This window comes from Anopheles merus, chromosome 2R (assembly GCF_017562075.2).
Source record: "Anopheles merus strain MAF chromosome 2R, AmerM5.1, whole genome shotgun sequence".
Lineage (NCBI taxonomy): Eukaryota > Metazoa > Arthropoda > Insecta > Diptera > Culicidae > Anopheles > Anopheles merus.
In genome coordinates this window covers 22,790,770-22,810,565 of record NC_054082.1, presented here as the reverse complement: position 1 = coordinate 22,810,565, position 19,796 = coordinate 22,790,770, and the positions used below count along the sequence as shown (strand labels likewise).

The 19,796-nt window shown below is 49.2% G+C and overlaps 1 protein-coding gene across 2 annotated transcripts in view; it reads left to right on the top strand.

Annotated features, from left to right (window-relative positions):
• The window catches only part of LOC121590296 (histone acetyltransferase KAT6B-like), a 42,625-nt gene that overhangs the window by 19,152 nt on the left and 3,677 nt on the right, over window positions 1-19,796 (top strand). Inside the window, exons 1-5 of one of the 2 annotated variants that reach the window (XM_041909814.1) lie at window positions 14,305-14,356; window positions 14,445-14,653; window positions 14,762-15,731; window positions 16,787-17,415; window positions 17,678-19,728. In XM_041909814.1, the coding sequence (XP_041765748.1) occupies window positions 14,320-14,356; window positions 14,445-14,653; window positions 14,762-15,731; window positions 16,787-17,415; window positions 17,678-19,728 (3,896 nt within the window). In that variant the 5' untranslated portion in view covers window positions 14,305-14,319. Of the gene's footprint in view, window positions 1-14,304; window positions 14,357-14,444; window positions 14,654-14,761; window positions 15,732-16,786; window positions 17,416-17,677; window positions 19,729-19,796 lie in introns of those variants that run through there. The other variant, XM_041909812.1, reaches the window with a different exon arrangement.

Below are 19,796 nucleotides of genomic sequence, written 5' to 3'. Positions count from 1 at the left end.
CAAATTTAATCGATAATCTTATCGCCAAACTGTGTGTTTGCGAAGACGTGTGCGAGATAAAGCCACCAGAGCAGAGGAATGATGCGGTGTTTGCTGCACTGTTTCCCGCCTACCACGGACACTTTTTCGATGCTTTCTAGTGGAAAAATGACTCACAATTACCATTTTCCATCTGCGCTCTGTCCCAAGGTGATTATTATTTTATCGCTCTTTATTGTGTTTTTTTGCTCTTTGTGTTTCTTTTAGCTATGTGTGTGTCTGCCCTGAGTTTTAACCCGTTAGGAGAGTGGCCATGGGGATGGGGGGGTGGATGAGGTACAAAAACGAGCGTAACAAATGGCAAACAGAGCTCCAAGTGAGTGCAGTCAGCTTTAAATGATCAGCAAGCGCTAAAACCGGCGCTGGCGTTTCCATTCTGGGAAAGCGTTTGTTTCCCTCCTGCCCTCCTCGCATGAAGGGTTGGGTGGTTATGATCGTGATGACGGATTGACGATGAGGGGGCGCACCCACTCGAGAGGCTGTGCGTGAAGTACCGAAAAAGGCAGCAGCAAAGAAGACTCTTCCTGCCTATATATCTCCCTAGCTGCGGGCTGTGCACAAGAGCGTGTCAATTGGGGGGAAGCATTAAGAGGGGATTCCAACTGGGCAGATAGAAAAAGCAGAAGCGACCGATTATTACCAAGCGACGACACTAAAATGTGCAATTTGAAGGCATCCGGAGAGAGAGAGAGAATGAGGCGGAGAGTGATCGCGCGAAACACACGCGCTCTCCTCGCAAGGGAGCTAGAGGGATGATCGCCATCGTACGGCAGTGGAGAGAAGGGGTTGATTGGGGATGATCCCTTTCGCGCGCTCTCTTTATCGCTCTCTCTCTATCTCTTCCCATTTCGATGGGGCTGGGTGGGTGGCAGCAATACCAAAAGCAGAATAAAATCGCAAAATCGCTCTCGCGAATGTTCTTTTTGCCTTTCTCTCTCTCTCTCTCTCCTGGACACCATCACAGGCACATAATCATACACACCCTCTGTTAGGGGTCGTCTACATAGCACGACCATGAGCTCATTTCTGCCCATTCCATCCATCCTCGTGTTACTTTTTTACTGCCTTCCCGTTTCTGCCCTTCTAGCCCCGTGTCACGAAGCACATGTGTCTCCCGTGTACCTTTCGAACAGCTTCGAATTGCATGACCGTATTGCATGCGCCCTGGCTTTGCTGTTCTTCCTTTTAGTACCTTTTTTGCACTTCCAGACTCCCTCTCTTTCTGTGTATGTTGTCTCTCTGTGTGGGGGAGGACTGGCAGCGGTTCAGTTTGGCCTCTTCTTCTCTGTTTGCTGCAGCGATTGCTGTTCCTTAGCCGGTTTTTTGCCGGCGCTTTTGCTTTAACCGGCTTTTACGCCGGCTTTTGGCTGACATAAAGAAGCCCCCCCCCAGCAAGATGGATCCCCTAAATCTCGCCCTTTTCGATGGGGGTACAGAGCTCGACGACCGATCACTCCCGTCATTGAAGGCACGATGCGATCGGGCGCTTGCCAGAGCAATGCATTCGTTTTTGGTTTTTTGTTTTTGGGACGGTAGAAAAGAGAAGATTCATCCAACTGTGGCAAAATATGCGGAGCAGCAAGCCTGTTTTGTGTGTGAGTGTATGTGAGGGTAAGAAGAAAATTGGGGCATTCTTTCTCCCCCCAAGTGTGTTTTCTCCATCCCGTTCATTTTTTCTTCGCGCCGATATTACACTTTTTCCTTTTTATTCCATATATATCTTTTTTGCTTTTCGCCCGGCCTGTCTGTCTTTTGGTTGATTATATTGCCCGCGCAGGGAATTCTCGTAGAATAGGTACAAACTCAATTAAATACTGTTGTGCACCTATGCCTTCGTCGCTAGAGAGCACAGCATCGTAGCATCATGGCTCTGTTTAGCTTCGGGTGCCTTTTTTCGTCCAACGGCTGCCGTCCATGGATTACGCCCATTCGGTAAGGTTCGGTGCACACCTTGCCGGCGGGGCCCCCAGCACTCCGATGGTGTTTTCCCGATGGCAGTTTTCGAATCAATTAAGCGTTCCGCTCGCTCTCGTTCCTCGTCGCGGGGGCCCAACAGTACGCCCTTGCTCCGATATCCTGGCATGATTTCTAGTTCCATTCGCACACACTTTTCGATTGCGTTCTGCACATTTCTGCACAGATCTGTGTCTGCTCTCTCTCACACACTAACACTACTACGTTCGCGTGTGTGTGTGTTTAGATGCACTTGAGCGGCAGACGAATGCAATCAACCCTTCCTTTTGCATCGGTGCATCGATAATGATGCATTTGTTGTGCTTCTCCGCTCAGGTTCACTGTGGTGTGCACGTTCATCTCCTGCCTTTGTATGTTTGTGTGTGCGGGATCGAGATTGCGAAAGGAGTACTCTCGGTTTTGCGTAACCCTTTTTTCTGGCTGCCAGACAAAGGAAACGATCGTCTGCACTCTCTGCAAGAGGAAATAGTCCAGAACGGAACACAGAGAAAGAGCGGGAGAGACAGAGAGACACTATGCTACAGAGAGTGTGGTTGCAGGAGTGCTATGTATTTTAAGATGCCTTGCCAATGTTTCGCAAAAAGGGTACGAAAACCCCGCACTAAGGAAATAAAAGGAGAACACAGTTCCACCTTCCCCTGTGGCAGTTCGATTTAATTCGACGCGACTATCAATTCCCCTCTTTCTCTCTCTCCATCTCTCTATATCTCTCCCTTGCTCTGCATACATTGTGAGGGGAATTATGTTCATGCTAGGATAATTTAATCTTTATATCTCTAATGCACTATACTCTATGCAAAAACTCCAACGAGTGGAAAATCTAATTCCAACGAAAGCGCATTCCCGAAAAACCTCCCAAGAAATGGTGAAAAACGGGAAAGCCCTGTCGCTGTGTCGCGCGACCAGGATCAGTCCTCAGGGGAAGGTTTTTCTCTCCCCCCCCCCCCTTAATTCCCTCGTCTGTGTGTGTGTGTGTGCGTCTTTGCAGAAACGTGTTCGTGTGCTTTTCCATTCACTCCCTCCGTCTGGGCCGACCAGGCTGCTCTCTCGCTCACTCTCTCTCTCTATCGCTCTCTTTCTCCCCGTGTCTGTTGCTGTTGCGGGAGCGCTTCCTCTCCTTTCCGCACCAGCGGCCGCACACGCTCCCCCAACCTCCTCCGCCACACCCGCGTCCCCCCAGGGTCGTGCGGCGGGGTTCGACACCGAACCGGAGCGCTCCGGCAGCTCAGTTAGTCATCGAGTGCTGTGCTGTGCTGTTCGGCCCTTGCCTTTGTCCGCGCGTTTCAGACAAACCCCGGGCGCCCGGTGGGTGGTGTGCGTGATTTGAAATCGCCTCTCTGTGTGTGCAATATCTCTGCTGTGCTGTGTGAATAGTGTGTAGCATCAGCAGCAGCAGCAGCAGCGGCCCTTTGATTTCCGCGCTACGAGCTATATTTATTTGTTGATAGTAACGGTCCGTGTGTTTTTGTTTGTTTGCTAAGTAACCAAAAATACGGAAAGTAGGGGAAAGAGTTCTAGTAATCAAATCAGTTAAATTGTAACAAACAAAAAAACACATAAAACACAGTTTAAAAAACAAAGGAAAAAAGTGTAAACGCGATCGACGACTTTTCCTGCCAACGGGGAGAAGTTGCTGGAAGTGTAGGAAACCAACCTACGGGAAGCTGAGCGTTTCGCGTTCTCCGTGACACAGAGATCCGTGGTGCCGTGTGGTTCCGTGTGCTTGTGCTCTTGTTCATGCTCGCATTGTGGCCATTTTTTCGTAGGTGTGTAGCTGTTAATTATTTTATACCAAACCAAACCAACCTAAAAAAAAAAGTACACGTGTGCCCTATTCAAATTATATTCCGCTCATTTTAGCTCTCGCTGACGAATAATTATCCGGTAAACTCGATCACGCGATATCATTGTGGCCTCTCCCTCGGCCTCTCTCCCTCCTTCGGCTTTGTCACTCGCTGTTTGGGCTGGTGATTCTTTGTCAGTGGTGTGTGTGTGTGTTTGTGCCTCCGTGTGTGTGTGTGTTTCTGTTTGTGTGCTTGTGTGTGTTTTTTATTGGTTAGGGAATATTAAATTTCATTCTTTTCCCCTTCCCTGTGTGTGTGTGTGCTCTATGTGTTCCTGGGTTCCAATCGGTGTCGGTAGGGCAATTTGGCAGCGCAGAGGACGTGTTTGAAGCGAACCACAACCACTCACACACACACAGACACAGACACAAACACAAACGTCGGGGGTGGCGGTGTACAATAAAAGGAGGGTGAAACTATAATGTGACAGTGGATCAGATATTGCTGTGCCGTTTTTTTGTTTCTTTCTTTTTCATTGCTGTGTTCCAAGTGAGAAATGTGCCGTGGAAAACACCAGCAGCAGTTGCTCCTGCGGGGCTGTGGTTAGAGAACCTGTTATGTTGTTGTGTGTAGTGTGCTGCCTGACGAGCCCGACGCCGGAACACTCGTTCAATTGTTTGTCGGGTGGTTGGCAGTGGGTGGTGTAATTGTTTTTTGTGTACTTTGTGTCTGTTAATCATCTATACAACACGTTTTAGTTTATTTTATTTTATTTTTTTTGTAAAAATTATATATTTTTTTGTACTTGTCTGCTGTTCCCAGTGTAGCATAAACTGAAAGGCGCATGCCTTGCAAGGGGACCGGGGAAAGTTTTCCACACCCGCTGGTAAGGGGAGCAATTATTATGATGAAAATGTCGAGGACAAGGTTTGCTGAACATTCCAGTGAATTTAAAAAACTAAATATCTCGATTACATTGCGAAAATGATGTTAATGACGTGTGTGAAAAGATACTTCTTGTAGACGAAAAACAAGGCTTTTTCAATGGATGCCACCTTCTGGACAGGAAATGTTTTTATTATGTAGTACAATTAAATTCATTCACTTTTATTGCAATTTTTTGTTTTGATGAAAAAAGAAACTACAGTAAAATATTGTACCAACTCCATAGCTAGCAACCCCAAGAGCGCGTGCGAAGAGAGATTTTCCGAAAGGAAAACAGAAACTAAACCCCCCCCCCCCACCCCCTTTCGAACGAAAACAAGAAGAAGCTTAAACTGGAATGTTCACCAAAAAAAAAGCATCAAATCAAATCCAAACCGATGCGTGCGTGAAATGAAATCGTAAAAGCAGCGAATAGCAAACGGAAAATATAATTACGAAAAATCCAACCCCCTTCCCTCTCCCCCTCTTCCGCCTTCTTCTTGTGCGCGGGATGAAAAACTCAGCCACCGAAGAGAAACGATTACTGGCGAGCGGCGACTGTGCAGCGAGCAACAAGAAGCAGAGGAAGAAGAAGAAGAAGAAGAAAACCTAATCCCACTGCCCGAAATATACGGACACAGCACACACCGGCCTGCCGCATATTTGATCGCGGTCGATCGTTAATTGTTTCCATTGCGCGCTGCTGTGGTGTGCCCGTTCGTTGTTTGATTCTTTTTTTTTCCTTCTTTTTTTCATTATTTCCCTCCGCTGTTTGCTTTCGTTACTTTGTTGCCTTACTTTCGTTACTTTCCTCCTATTAGTATTTGCATTTGCAACTCTCTTGCATTAGTATTGCAACTGGGTGGATCGATGGGGGTGTTTCGATCGCGGGGGCTGTTCGTTGCACTGATGATGATGATGATGATAATGATTGGATTGGTATGGTCACCTTTTTTATGCTAGTGCGTGCATTTTTTTTTTCTTTTTTTCCTTCTATTAATTTCTCTTTTTCGAACGGCAAACGAACAGCAAAGTTAAACACACCGTGCGTGGCTATTACAGGGTTTTCCAGGGGTTCTCATAGTTGTGGAACACTTCCTTGACTATTTCTTATCGGAAGTGAACCTCAATCGATAGAAATTGAACTCTATGGCACCCTTTTCGGACAGGCTGATTGGGAATTCCTATTGGATTTGTTCAACACGGATGCTATAGAGTCCATTTCCCATTACGTTCATTTCACGCATTAAAGAGTCAATAAAGTGTCCCACAGCTATGAGAACTCCTGAAAACCCTGTATTGATTCCACCCTCGCTCCCTCCCTCCCTCCCCCCTTAACCCCAGCGTTGGTTTTGCATATTCTCCTTCGCTTACAGCAGAGGGGCCCCCGTTTCCTGCGTGCGTTTGCTGTAGCTGCCGATTTTTTGCTCACCATTTTCCTTTTCCTTTGTTTTTGGCGTTTGGCATTGCTCGGCCCAGTCTCGGGCGGCCTCGTTTCCCTCCCCGAAACGGGCGTCAATGACCTCTTCCGGCGTGTGTGTGTGTGTGTGCGTTTGTGTTGGGGCGGAGTCCGTACCGTTCGAACATCATCATCCGTTTTCCGCTTGGGCGGCCCCTTTTTCCTCGGTAGTCGTCCATCCTATCCGCCGATTTTCTTCCGCCATTAATAATGATGGTTGTGCGGTTTTCTCTCTCTGTGTCTGTGTGAGTGTGTGTGTGTGTGTGTGTGTGTGTGGGCACATCTGTAGGGCACACCCCCGCCACGGAGAGCTGTGCAGCTGTGTGTGCAACAACTGTGGTGCAATGTGGCTTCGTGGTGAATATCCTGCAATTCGTACATGGTCTGCAACACCCTGCTGCGGCGCCGCACGATGTGCAATTGCACCACCCGAGCGATGTTATTGTAGGTTGGGCAAAGGACGAGAACGCAAGAACGTATCAACTTCTGGTTGGCGATTGTTGCGTTACGTATCTTGTACGAGCTTGTTGTTCCTATTGCTTGCTTGTTGCTTGGTTTTGCACAACTTGCAATGCAATGGACAAATCATTATTAGCGAGCGGTCCGCGCGCAGAGCTTCTTTAGATTGGGTAAAGGTGGAGTTGGTGCAACGCCATGCAATACGCCGGTGGTTGAGCTCCATCTGACGCTAGCCTGGCGCTCGCTATGCAATCTGGGCTAGCACCATTTTGCTTTGTATACACTACAAAAAGACAAGAAATGTCGTCCGTTGCAGCAGAAGCAGACATCTTCTCCGCCATCGCTACGGACCGTCAGTCTCGACCAGACCCCAAAACCGTGTAGAGGAGAGCGCCAGAGAGAGAGAGCGAGAGAAACGTTTAATGGAAAGTGCAGTGTCAAAGAAATGCACCATCCGGGAGGATGCACTTGTGCACACAGACACTGAGTATAACGCCCAACGGAACACGCTTTGAAATAGGGATACAGGCGCATATGCGAGCGAGCTCTCTCTCTCTCTCCCTCTTTCGCTCTCAATTTCTCTCTTTCTCTCGTGTGCTGCTTCTCTGTGGCATGGAAAAGCGATTTTCTGAGGAAGAAAATACATTTTTCATTGTCTGCCGAAGACAAACCCACGGGAGGTGTGGTGATCACAGGAAATCGAGAATTGTCTAGAACTCGCGGAGAAGTGATTAAATTAGAACACAGACACACTGCCTGCTGGCACCGTGCGGTGGGAGCGCGGAGGCAGTGACAGGCTGTACAGCGAAACGAATTTATAATAGAAGCTGCGCTAGAACAATGCGATCTGCTGTGTAGGCTTTTGTAGCCGCTTGACAACTGGGCGTTGTGCTTCATTTTCCATCTGCTGCCTGCAAAGAGACAACCAGATCTTTGCATATTTGCTCGCGTATCTCGGTCCACTCTTTGCGCAGTGGATGGGCAGGTGCGTGCAACCTTAGAAGTGTTCAGCTTCCCTTCGATACGACACGAAGAGTGTGAAAAAACAGACCCCAATACACCTGGTGCTGCTGTGGCTTGTACATAATGTGAATAATACGGTAGCATTACACAGATGTCATTCTCTTCTTTAACAAAATTTACACTTTCTACGCTTCAAAGTGCAAATTTGTTCAGCAGATGTTTGGAGCGCACAGTTGAAATGTAATCTCCAAACTCACACCGCGCCCCGACGCGTTTGTTCTATTTCGCGTTTGTTGGTGCGTAGCGGCGTGCCTTCGGCGAAGTTTGGCCTAGGTCATGGTATCGCAGATGGGCGCTATCAATTGCGCACAGACACGACCCGTTTTTTCTCTAATACCTCTTGCCCCCCATTATCACACCCGACTCCCATCCCCGCAGCCCAGCCTAGAGTCGGGTCGTCTGGGTTTGCTGTGCACATGCGTCGTGTCCTGCGGTGCGTATTTGGGTGCGCGCGGTTGTCGCAGGGGGGACGGCGCGTGGAGCGCAGTAGCGCACACATGGGTCGATGCCATCACCCAGCCCCACCGTGTCCTCTATGTGTGTGCGTGTTTATGTGACCGTTTGCATGGTTCGGAATTAAACGGGAGCGGGAGAGATGCAGATGAGATCATCGAGAAGAAAATATAGTCGTCCCGCTGGTCTGTGTGTGTGTGTGTGTGTGTGCCACTACCACCATGTGGCGGAAGTGCTGAATGTGATATGACAAAAAAACAAACGAATTTCGTCGTTATGAACAGTATTAAGAGGGAGGAAAACGCAAAACCTGGGCTGCGTTTCCTCCCAAATGTGAAAGCAGTACGCTGTTAGGCCCGGTTATGGTACTCTGTGTGTTTTTTTGGTTTGGTACGCAGTAATGTCTATTGTTTGCTGTGCGCGCTGCTGTGTGCTTGTCACGTACCACCACGCCCGTTGACTAATGCGAATCGCGAATGGCTTTATGGGGTTGTGAGTGTGTTTTTTTTCTCTATATGACAGGAAGGAGGATTATTGCTCATTCTTTAAGAATACACTTCGTCGAAGCCGAACGTCTCTCTCTTTCCTTAACAGCGGCTGTGATTGGAATTGGTGAATCATCGAAAGTAGCAAACAGTTTTCAAACGATTCCAAATATTTATAGACGCTTTAGTTCTTTTGCAAGATTGTGAAACGATTAAAGAGAGAGAGATGCAATTAAAACGACTTTGCAGCTACAGAAATTTACTCGCTGTTTGCTAAATCGCTCTTGTAAACCTTTACATTACATTGCTTTGCTACTTGCATTTGCTTACCCACAACGGCTCTTTGCCAAGAGTGAAATAATACTGCAAAATGGTTGGAAGCTTCTAACGACGACACAACGACACAACGATCATCATCATCATCACCCCCTCATAACGATCGTTACCACTGCGGCACTACGTGGGGCCCCAATTTTGGTGTGCGATTTTTCGCTTTTTGTTCTTGTGCTCTTCACCCCCCCCCCCTCCTTTGTGTTGATGTTTCATTTGAACCACCAGCAACAGAGAAGAGAGACAGACGATGCGACGGTAATAACAATAATGGTCGCAATAGTAATAAACATAGCTGCGCGAGCAAGTAGGTGAGTGTAAAGTGCCTGGTTGTGCGGGGCGGTTAGGTGGAGTCGTTCCATCCAACGCCCCACACAGACACATGCACACACACACACACACTCTGCAATGAGATCATTTCTACCCCCATCCCTATTTTTGCTGTGTGTTAGATTCTGCTTTTCCTGATTCCACGCTTTTCGACTCGTCGTTGGTGTGGCAATTTTTTATTTTTTTTTTTGTTTCCCTCCTCTGATCCGTTCTCTTTGCGAGTTGCGAAATGCATTAATAACGGTCCATGTGGGGTGGCGGAGCAGGGCGAGCACGGGAGCAGGATGTGTAGGTATTTTATTATAACCCAATGGAACGATGGGAAACGAGCGAGGAAGCTTTGCAGCAACAAGCAGCAGCAAAAATGAAGCAAAAACGGCCACTCCACAGAATGTAAACTCTGGAGCGACGGGAGAAGGATGGGGAGGTAGTATTAGATAGTGCAAAAAACTAGCCCACCCCTAAAAGGGTGGGCCAGAGCGTGTGGTTAAAGAAGTGGTAATGGAAAAATGGTTTCCCAGGGGTTGCTGGCAGCTGAAATGATCAAAACATTTCCACGGCACGGCTCCGGATGAAGCGATAAAGCAAAGTAAGAACAAAAGGTAGCCAAAAGAGCGGAGAGTGGTGGCGGTGGCGATGGAAATGTTTTGGGAAATTGAAATATTTTAAAAGAACTCAACTCAATTTCTCACCACTTTCGGTTGTTAGTTGGACAAATGTTTCGAGGCAAACAGGATGGCAAATATAAAGCCAAGCCTAATGAGAAACGGTAGAGAAGGCACAGTCCGTTGTGTGGCCGTAGCAGGAACGCGCGGAAAACGGAACTAATGGAAGGGAAGCAACGAGAGAGCATCTAAGCTCGGGGGAACGGAGGGAAGGAAAATCAAGATTATTTATAAATATGCAGGTGGAAAAAGAAACAAAAGAGAGCAAACTAAAGAGAGGGTGAAAAGAGAACAAATCATCGCTAGCCACCAGCATCTACCAGCGTAGTGAGCCTCACTGTTTTCCACACCCTTTATCGCTCGCTTCATGTCTCTCCATCGATCGACGATTCTCGACTTGATCGACACCGCGTAACACCGTGCCTCACGTTTGCACCCCAGCCAGGGCTAGCCTCGATCCGGAGCGCCACCCTTCGCTGCAGCGTTTCTTTCCTAGCCTAACCGCAAATTGACTAGCGTGGGCTTTCTACCAGCCTCCTCCATCTCGCCAATCTTATTGGAAAAAACGGGGTTTCCATTCGCTTCGATCGTTAGTTCCGTGCCGTTCGGTTTTCGCCGGCCGGTGAAGGTTTTCCAATTACGATTCAAAGCGGTTTTATTGAATGCATCGTTTACCGGTACAAACTAAGACAGCGCGCGTGTGTGTGTAAGAGAGAGAGAGAGAAAGAGAGAGAGAGAGAGAGAAAGAGAGAGAGAGAAAGAGAGAGAGAGAAAACGTATATTTGTGTGTGTGTAATATGCTCCCAAACGCATCGGAATCGAGAACATGATCGAATGGGAGATCACCGGGAGTGGCCTTGGGATGGCAGAGTACCGGTCGGAATTGGGCATCCAGCATACCACACGACAAACCCTTCCCCTCTACGACCCCCCCGGGACGCGAGACTACATCTCGATGAAAGTTTCGTTTGCTCGCATCCAATCGTGCACAGAGCGCAGCGGTGGAAAAAGGGAAGAAGAAGAAAATGGGCGGAAAAATGGGGCCGCATCGAGCCATCGCGCCACTGATCGAGACCGCCACGGAAAAGTAGCGGCCGTTTTGGGTTTGGTCACTTTATGGGGGCCCCCCCTGCTGTTTGTTGTTGCTGCTGGAAAACGATAAGGAAAAACGGGGGCCGAATAAAACAGCAAAACGCAGAAAGAAAGCAGCGGGTACGTTGAACTGGGTAGAAATTTTCGGTGAAACTTTCTCCAGTGCGCTATGGAGGAGGAAAGACGCTTTTCACCAATCCAAAACCCCCTCGGTCTTGCGCGATCGTACGCCGTGCACACAGATACTGCTGCTGCTGCTGCTGCTTGTCGTCGTTGTTTATTCATTTCCCTTCCCGGTGAAACGCGCACTACGGCTCTCCCTCCGGTCATCATCATCACCATCAGTATTACGTTCGGAAACTGATTTCCCTTCACCGAATTTCCTGACGAACGCAATGAAATAAGGTTTTTCTCTCGCTCTCGCTCTTTCTCTCTTCTCTCACGGGATTTTCTATGTTGTCATTTTCTTCATACAGAGCGGTGTACTGATGGTGAGGGGTTCCTCAGTTCGCTCATTAGTGTTCAAAGCTTTTTTCTAATTTTTCTCTTCGCGTCAGCGTGTTTGTGGCAAAGGAACGGAGCGGAGAGATTTTGCCGCACACATTTTTGCCATTCCGGGTTTCCGGTTCACGGTTTGTTTGTGTGTGTGTGTTCTGTGCCGATTTACTCGTCTTTACCATGCGTTCAAGCTGATCAAGGTAAACCGATGTCGATTTGTGCCCCTCCATGGGGTCGTCGCGGTCAAGGGCTTTCAGTCGAGGGTTTGGTGAAGATCACTGTCATTCCGTAATTCGGCCACCGTTTCGCCGTGCGCCGTTCGGTTAGCGGTGATGCACCAGTCCGTGCCAGTGAGCCCAGCCTCAGTGGTGTACCGGTTGTGGTGGGGTAAAATTTCCTCCAAAAATAGCATTGCGTTGGCATTCTCGCGTTGGTATTTGGTTGGCTGCTGCTGACGCGCGCCCTACCTCGACATGCGGGCAGAGGATGGGGGTGATCGTGTGTGCAAGCGTGTGTGTATGTTTGTGTGTGTGTATGTGTAAGGTAAGAGGGAAGATTTTCCGGAACAGGAAAACGAGTGTGCTCTCGCCTGTTTGTGCATTCTCGGGAAGCTGTTTGAAGAGTGAAATCATGTGCAGAAATCACTTGTTTTTTACATATTTATAACATAACATATAAGTGTAATTATTGTTCTTTCCATTAGCCAAACTACACGCTACAGGAGGAGTGGTTTGTTCAATCGATCAATATGCATAACCATTAGACAATGCCGGCTAATAAGAAAATTCGCTCTACCTGTCATGATGTATTGATTCGGCTAAAAGTGAACCACACAACAACAAATCCTATTTTCGGTGTCTGTGGGGGCACACCACCCGCCATATGTGTTGAGGTGTGAAACATCCCCATGCATGGATTGCCCTCATCCCGAGCTGCAAATTGCAATGCAATGACGCATGATTGCTGTACTCCAATTTATTTTATCAATTTATTTATTTTCGTCTCGAATCGACCCCAAAACGATCACAATGTGCAAAGGCGCCACTTCGTACATGCTTTCGCTGTTGTGCCGGAGCGTCAAAACAACCTTTTTAGGTTGATTTATTTATCAAACCAGCGCTTACAAATGGTAAAATAAGAGCTATGTTCCATTCCAAATGTACCCAGGGGGGCCCCGTTGGGTGTGAAGGTCAAGAAATGGCACGTGTTTAAGAGTAACGCTACCGCTAGATATGGACTCAAAAGGTTGACTTTCCGGAAACGAGGAGTTAGTAGAGCGTGTCCCGAATCACAACAAGCAGCCATAAAATGTTTGTTAATTTGATGGAAACATTATTCATAATAATTGTCAAAACGATCGGTCGCCTAGTCGCTTGGCTGGTCATGGTTTGGAGAAAAGTGGACCGACAAGCTTGGACGGTTTTTGGTAAATTATGGTAAACGGTTTCCTATTCTCGGGGCCAATTCGGAACTGATCGTTAATGGACTGTTGGCTGTACACAATCTGGCCAACAGAAATAATGATGTCAATTCAACGGATTAAGAAAGTGGCGCCCCGAAAGCTGTCATCCGATTAACTCATAACCATATTGTGTTTCTTTTACTTTTCTTGCAATCGCTTTTTGTTTGTTGAAAACTCATACATATACCGTTAATAATTTTCATCCCCTCTCTCTTCTGCTCTGTGTCTCTTCTCCTTTCTCGTGTGCTTGTTCATTGGGCTGTGTTGGCGCAGGCAGCAGTACAAAAAATGGCTCGCGGCCTGAAGAGTAGCATAGTGTTCATCATTTCTGTTTTCTTGCAATCTCATTGAGATAATTATCAAACTTTTAATAGACAAAGGCGCTAGGTGAAACGGGTGTGTGCGTGTGCGCGCGCTCACCCACCGAGGAATGGAAAGTGGTGAGAGAGAAAAATTGCGAAAAATTATCCACATTCCGCAAAACGAACAAATGCTGGCTGATGCTGTGCTGCTGCTGCTGCCATTGCCGCCACGCTTCGGTTGTGTAGCGGTTGTGCGTGAGAATGCGGCAAATGAAACGTTGAACAAATCTTCGAGAAATGCCACGTGGAAAAGCACTCGCCGCACTTGACCACGCGATTGTTTGTTTGGCGTGTTACCGTTTGCGCGAATGTATGCAAATAGCTGCGGTGTGTACCCATTTCTCCTGCCGCCGTGGGTTGCGGTAGGATTGAATAGAAAACTTTCTTAAATTGTGCTGGCCGAATTGGTCTGTGTGTGTTTGTGTGTGTGTCTTTCACAGATTCAGCTGAGGTGTGGGAAATATCCATCAGAGAAAATATGGCATTTTTTGTCGATGATATTCGGATCAATTTGAAAGCTCTAAAACTACGTTGGCTGATGGTACAAGGAGCGCCTCATGATTGACAGCGCATGACAGGGTGTATTGAAGTGCTAAGGCCATTAGTGTCATTTAAGAGCTTCTTTGCGTGGCAGAAAAATAGAAGTCGAAGAAGATAATGTTCACAGGTATGACCCTGCTGTGGCTACTCTTCTTGGCTACTTGGCCACGCAAATCCAACCTCCACGCCCAGCCGAATGTGCGTGATGTCATGCAATGCAAATTTGCAAGCATTCGTCACTACGCGATCTAGGCGATGTTCCGTTTGCTGCCGGTTCCCCAGGGCGTCATACTGCGATCGATTGTTTGCTTAAGACCCGGTTAGGTATAGTTTTCGGTTTGCGAATATGCCCCGTCAGTGCCCTGCTAAACGTGTTCGGGTGTGAACGTCCTTTGGTAGTTGGTGGTAACAGTTATATTTAGAAACGTGAGCAATATTGAATGCTGGAAAATATTTGTAGATGGCGCGTGCGATTTAGTAACGATAAATACCCAAAAGAAACATTTAAATACCCTATTCGTGGTGTACTAATCTGATCCCTGTTCTCTTCACTTCTGTTCCACAGATGATCCACAGAAAGTAACTGATTGCTTAATATCCTTTGCTAAGCATAAAACTAGAGACAATATCACAGTGATAATAGTGTTCCTTAAGGATCCGCAGACCATCATCAAGGAGACACCGTTTATAGAACAGATAGAGGCTAAGGCAAGACTGCGTTCCAGCCAAAACATGGAGATTAACGGAGCCGCCAGTAATGGCTTTCTGGCTGAGGTAAGTTTTAAAGTCCATCACTTTCACCATTGGCACACACATCTAGAAACAACCCCCTTTTCTGGTTACTGTTACAATGATACACCTCTTGTTTGTCATGCCTCACAGAACAACGCCATCGGTATGGAGGATCATAAAACGTACGACGATATACAAAACTTCATGGTAGAAAGTGCAATGCTGGAACCAAAGTCTGCCGCCTCCACGCTGTGCGTCGGTCCGATGGACGACATGGGCTTCCTCTCAGACGGAGGCCTCGGCCCAGAGACGGACGTGGACGGTGTGCACGATAGCAAGCAGCAATCGCCCAGCCCGCTGCTAGAGGAAGCCGTCAAGTCCGCGCAGCTGCTGGACAATGGTGATATGTTGGAGCATGAGGCGGCTCACGGGGCGGACAGCGGTGCAGAAGAGCCACAGCACCATACCATGGACCATCACAATCCGTTCGCTCAGTCACTAAACGTACCGCTCGATCTGGCGCCAAGTGGTATGGGCGAGGCGGCAAACACGACCGACTACGAGGAGGAAGAGCCCACTTCACCATCCAGCCTCAGTGCCGCCGATCCGCCGGTGGATCTGTCCGAGGAGGACCAGCTGGTGCACGCCGTCCCGCACGTCAACGGTAACGGTGAGCATCATCATTACGATGAGCTGACCGAAACCATCGGGGACGAGTTGGTGGGTGGTGGTGACGGGGGTGATGGTGCGTCGGAAAAGCTGGATGCAGCAGAAATCGTGCCTGCCCTGAAGGCGGAGCTGAATGCGGATGAACTAGTTCCTCTCAAAACGATTGACGAACCAATCGTTAACGATCTGCTCGGTGCGGATGCAATCGTCGACAACAAACTGATCGATCAGCTTGATTCGTTCGGCATTCCGGAGGCGATACGACGACAGCTGATCGAGCAGCAGCAGGTGTCCGGCGGTGCAGCGATGCTCCACGAGCATGACGAAGACGACGACGATGGTCAGCTGATGATGGGCGAGGAGAAGCAGTCCGACTTCGACGGCGCGGATGATGGTGCGGAGAAGGAGGATCTGCATCACGAGAAGGTGTTCGATAGTGATTATGGCACTGGTAAGTACAAAAATACGGGTTTTAATAAGTTAATTTTAGAAAACCTTCGGCGTGTACCTGGGTTGCTCTTCGAACCCGGCCCTTGCCTGGATTGGGCAGTGGTAGGGTTAATGTTGTCATTTTTTTCCAACTGTTGGGTTGGATAGTTTGAAGTAGTTATTGGTACATTTTACTATCGGTATGTACATTTTTGTTTGGGCTCAAAGTGTAAAATCAAATTGAAAACCATCATATTGCATTTTTTCTGATTCTTGACAACACACGGTCCAGCGATAGATCATTCTAGGTATTTTTGTTTTTGTATCCTTTTCAATGTTCACGGCATAGATTATTTATGTTTCATGTTCAAAGCTATTCAAAAAAGAAATTGAGAAAGAAACTCTTCAATGCAGGCGCTGTTTTCGTGCGATGTTTAAAATCTGCTGCACAGAACTCATCGCCTGCCTTCATGGATCGAATAGTTCTGAGCAAACTTTTGACGTTTGCGTTCTTTGGGCGAGCATCCGTTGAAGGGCGGCAGTTATTTGCATCACGAGCGAGCGAAATGCAACGCCTCGGATCTCGCTCTCATTTCGAGCGCGCGTGCTCTCGCACACACACACCCATACAAACTCTCTCTCTCTCTCTCTTTCGCGCGTATCGTGCGTTTCGAGGAATGGCCAAGTTCTCACTCTGCCAGTTTGATGGTTGCTCGCCTTCAGATGAATCATAGCAGACTACGCTGGGCTTGTGTTTGGTCGTCATACGTGCCTGTGAATATCGTGAACGTTTAACTGTTTGTTTGTCTCCTTATCTGTCCGTATTGCGCTAATCAGTTGTTTGGCTTGCATATCAGCAATAACAATAAAAAAGTGGACAGATTTTTCCGTGCAACAAGGTAACGCCAATTCGCCGGCCTGCGGTGCAAAAGCGGGAGAAGACATTGTTGGTGTATCTTCTCCGAACCGTCATTTTGTTCCGTTCCGTACGTGAGCGATCGTCAAACTTCACCTTTCTATCTCTCTTTCTCTCCCTCTCCCGCTCTCTGTCCCTCTCTCTCTTTTTCTTGTGTCAAGATCGTCATAGTGCAGACGTCAAACAGGATGATGATGCCGGTTGCTGCGAAGACTCCGAAGAAGACGAATGGGACTACGTGAAGGTGAACAGCGAAGAGCAACAGCAGCAGCAACAACACGAACAAGAATCGCAGCCAGCGCCTGAAAAGCAGCCGGAAGAAAGCACGCCCTCGGACGAAACTACGCTCCCGGTTGAGTACAGCAGCAGCATCAGCAACAGTTTCGCACCCGAAGAGCCACTTCAGCAGGAAAACGACGTGCTGCAGCAGCAGGAGCCAGTCCAAGAAGTAGAGCAGCAACATTTCGAAGAACAGCAGCAGCAGCAGGAAGAGGAGGTGGAAGTGAACTGCGAAGAGGAGGAGCAGCAGCAAGTGGAGCAAACGCCGGCCCAGGAGAGCAACGAGGAAGAAGAAGACGGTGTGGCGGGGGGTCGTGTGGTGGCAGAACATCACGACGAGGTAGCGGCTGTGCCGAATACGAACGAACCGGCGGCGGCGGTGGCAGATATTCTTGGCGACTACGCGGCGGAATCGACCGTGTCGGAGAGTGCGAACGAAGTTGATGATGTCATCAGCAGCACTGGCGGCGAAACCAAGGAAGTTGTCAATTTGCTGAACGATTTCAACGAGGTAGGGCTTCTGCTGCTTCTTTCTTTCTTTTCTGTTCGAGTTCGGTGTGGTGTGGAGGTGAAGGGGTGCGGTATGTGGTTGTGTGAAAGTGTGAAAATAGCAAGCGACACACGCACGATGAGTGATGCACTTTTAGTGCATTGCTGTGAGTGTGTATGTGCTGTGTTGGGGTTAGCGGCTGTGCATGGATTGCTGTTCTAGTTCTAGTTAGTTGAAAGGAGCGCACGATTAATGTTTAATTTCGCTTTTCTCGCTGTTCCAGGACGTTCTACCACCAACAGCGGACGCGCCGGTGTGCGATACCAATAGCGAAACGGTAAACGAAGAAGAAACATCCGAACCGGTAGTGCCTGCGTACGACCTTCCCAGTGATAGTGTAAACATGGAGGCTAGCATGTACGGTGGATCAGTTGGCGACCAACCACACTCGCCCGAGACGCCAATGTCTCCGGTGGAGAACTTCCCGGCGCAGCAGCAGCAACAGCAACAACAATACAGCCACGAAAAGGATATGTTCGGTTCGGGCATGGACGATACCATGAGCCCTACGACCGATGGAGAAGAGCTGAACGAAAAGCACCTGTACGAAACGGAGGAGAAGTCGATGAATCTGTTGCAGCAGCAGCAGCAGCAGCAGGATGGCAGTGGCGGAGGTGATTACGGTTGGTCATTGAATCCCGAAGCCAAGGAATTCGTACCAGTAACCGGATCGGTTGGCGGTGGCGGCGCTGAGATCAATCCCAAGATGCATGAACTGCGTGAAGACGCGATCGTTGCGCAAAGTCCACGCAAGGGCACGATGTCGTCCATGGAAGACCTGGACGTACCGGCCGAAACCGACTTCCAAACCGAGATGGACAAGAGACCGCACGAGTTCGAGGAGTACGGTGGGGAAAATGGAGAGAATGGTGGTGCGGACGAGAGTGGTGCCGGAGAGTCGCACCTGCGCTCCCCACTGGCAGTTCACCCGTTCGATTTGAGCGAATTTAACGAACAAACAGTGGTGGAGCAGCAGCTGCTGGCTGGGTCGGGTGACATGGCGAACGGTGTTGGTGATTACGAAAATGCTGGTGTCGATCTGCTGGCGCAGCCGGCGGTTGCCGATGCGGATGCCGAGATGGAACTGCTGAACAAGGTGCAGGAACTGCCGGACGACGAGGAGGAAAAGCCCCAGGAACCGTTGGTTGACGCGCAGGAAGTGGCCCCGGTTCAGGCACAGTACGCGCACGAAGAGTTTGATCAGCTCGTGAAGCCGGAAGAAACTTACAGCGCCAAGGAGGAGCTGTCGGTGGAGCAGAAGGAAACGGTGGACATTTCGCCGTCGTCCGTCGATCTGGCGCACCAAATGGATAACCTTATGCTGGAGGGCGGAGAGATGTACCATGGGCGCGTGGAAGACTACCCCGCCGATCAGGTGCCGAGAGGCGCGAGTTCCGACATTTCGCAGAGTCCCGAGTTCAAGATGCTGCAATCATCGATCGAGCAGCAGTTGGGCAAAACGTCCGGCAGCAGCAGCCCGTTCGCGGGTGGAGAGTCAGAGCTAGCCGCTTACCACAAGGAGGCATCTGCGCTGGAAGCTTCTGTCTACGATCCGGAGCCAGGGCTGCTTTCCTCCCAGGAGCCGGCCGCTAGCGTCGACAGCAGCGAACCGCAGGCATCGCAGAACTATATAGATCTGATGGGCGGCGCACCTGACCAGAAGGCTGACCCAGAGCCGATGGTGGAAGCTGCGAAACCACAGGAGACCGCTGAAATGCCCGCGGAACCAGAACAAACGATTGCAAGCGACGATAAGAAGGCCGAAGAACCGCAGGTAGCCGAAGCGGAAAAGGAATCGGCAGATGTAGCGGGTACTGCAGTAGCGGCCGCTGCTGCTGCCGCCACCGTTGCAGTTGCAGCTGCGGCAGCCACTGCAGCGGCTACCAGCAAGCCGACCGCCAAGCCAAAGGCACCCTCAACGACCGCGGCAAAGAAAACGACAGCATCCGCTAAACCATCAGCCTCCGCAGCCGTGTATAAGGACAGTACTGCGACCAAGAGCGCAGCGACACGTGTTGGCAGCAGCAGCACCACCACTACTGCCGCACGCAAGCCACTCGCGAAAGCACCTACCTCGTCTAGCGGACCGGCAGCAGCGCGTACTACGACCGGCAAACCATCCACAGACGCGACAAAGGCTGCGCCAGCGACCAAGACCACAGCATCGTCGGTGGCGGCCGCACGAACCAAGGCCGCTTCCGCCACGAGCACAACGAAAACCGCCACTTCTGCAACGAGCACAACGAAAGCGGCCAGCGCTAGTTCAGTGACGAGGTAAGAATAATTGGGCTCAATCGTAAGGGAATGAAATAATGGTTTTGTTGTAATATTTACACATTTTC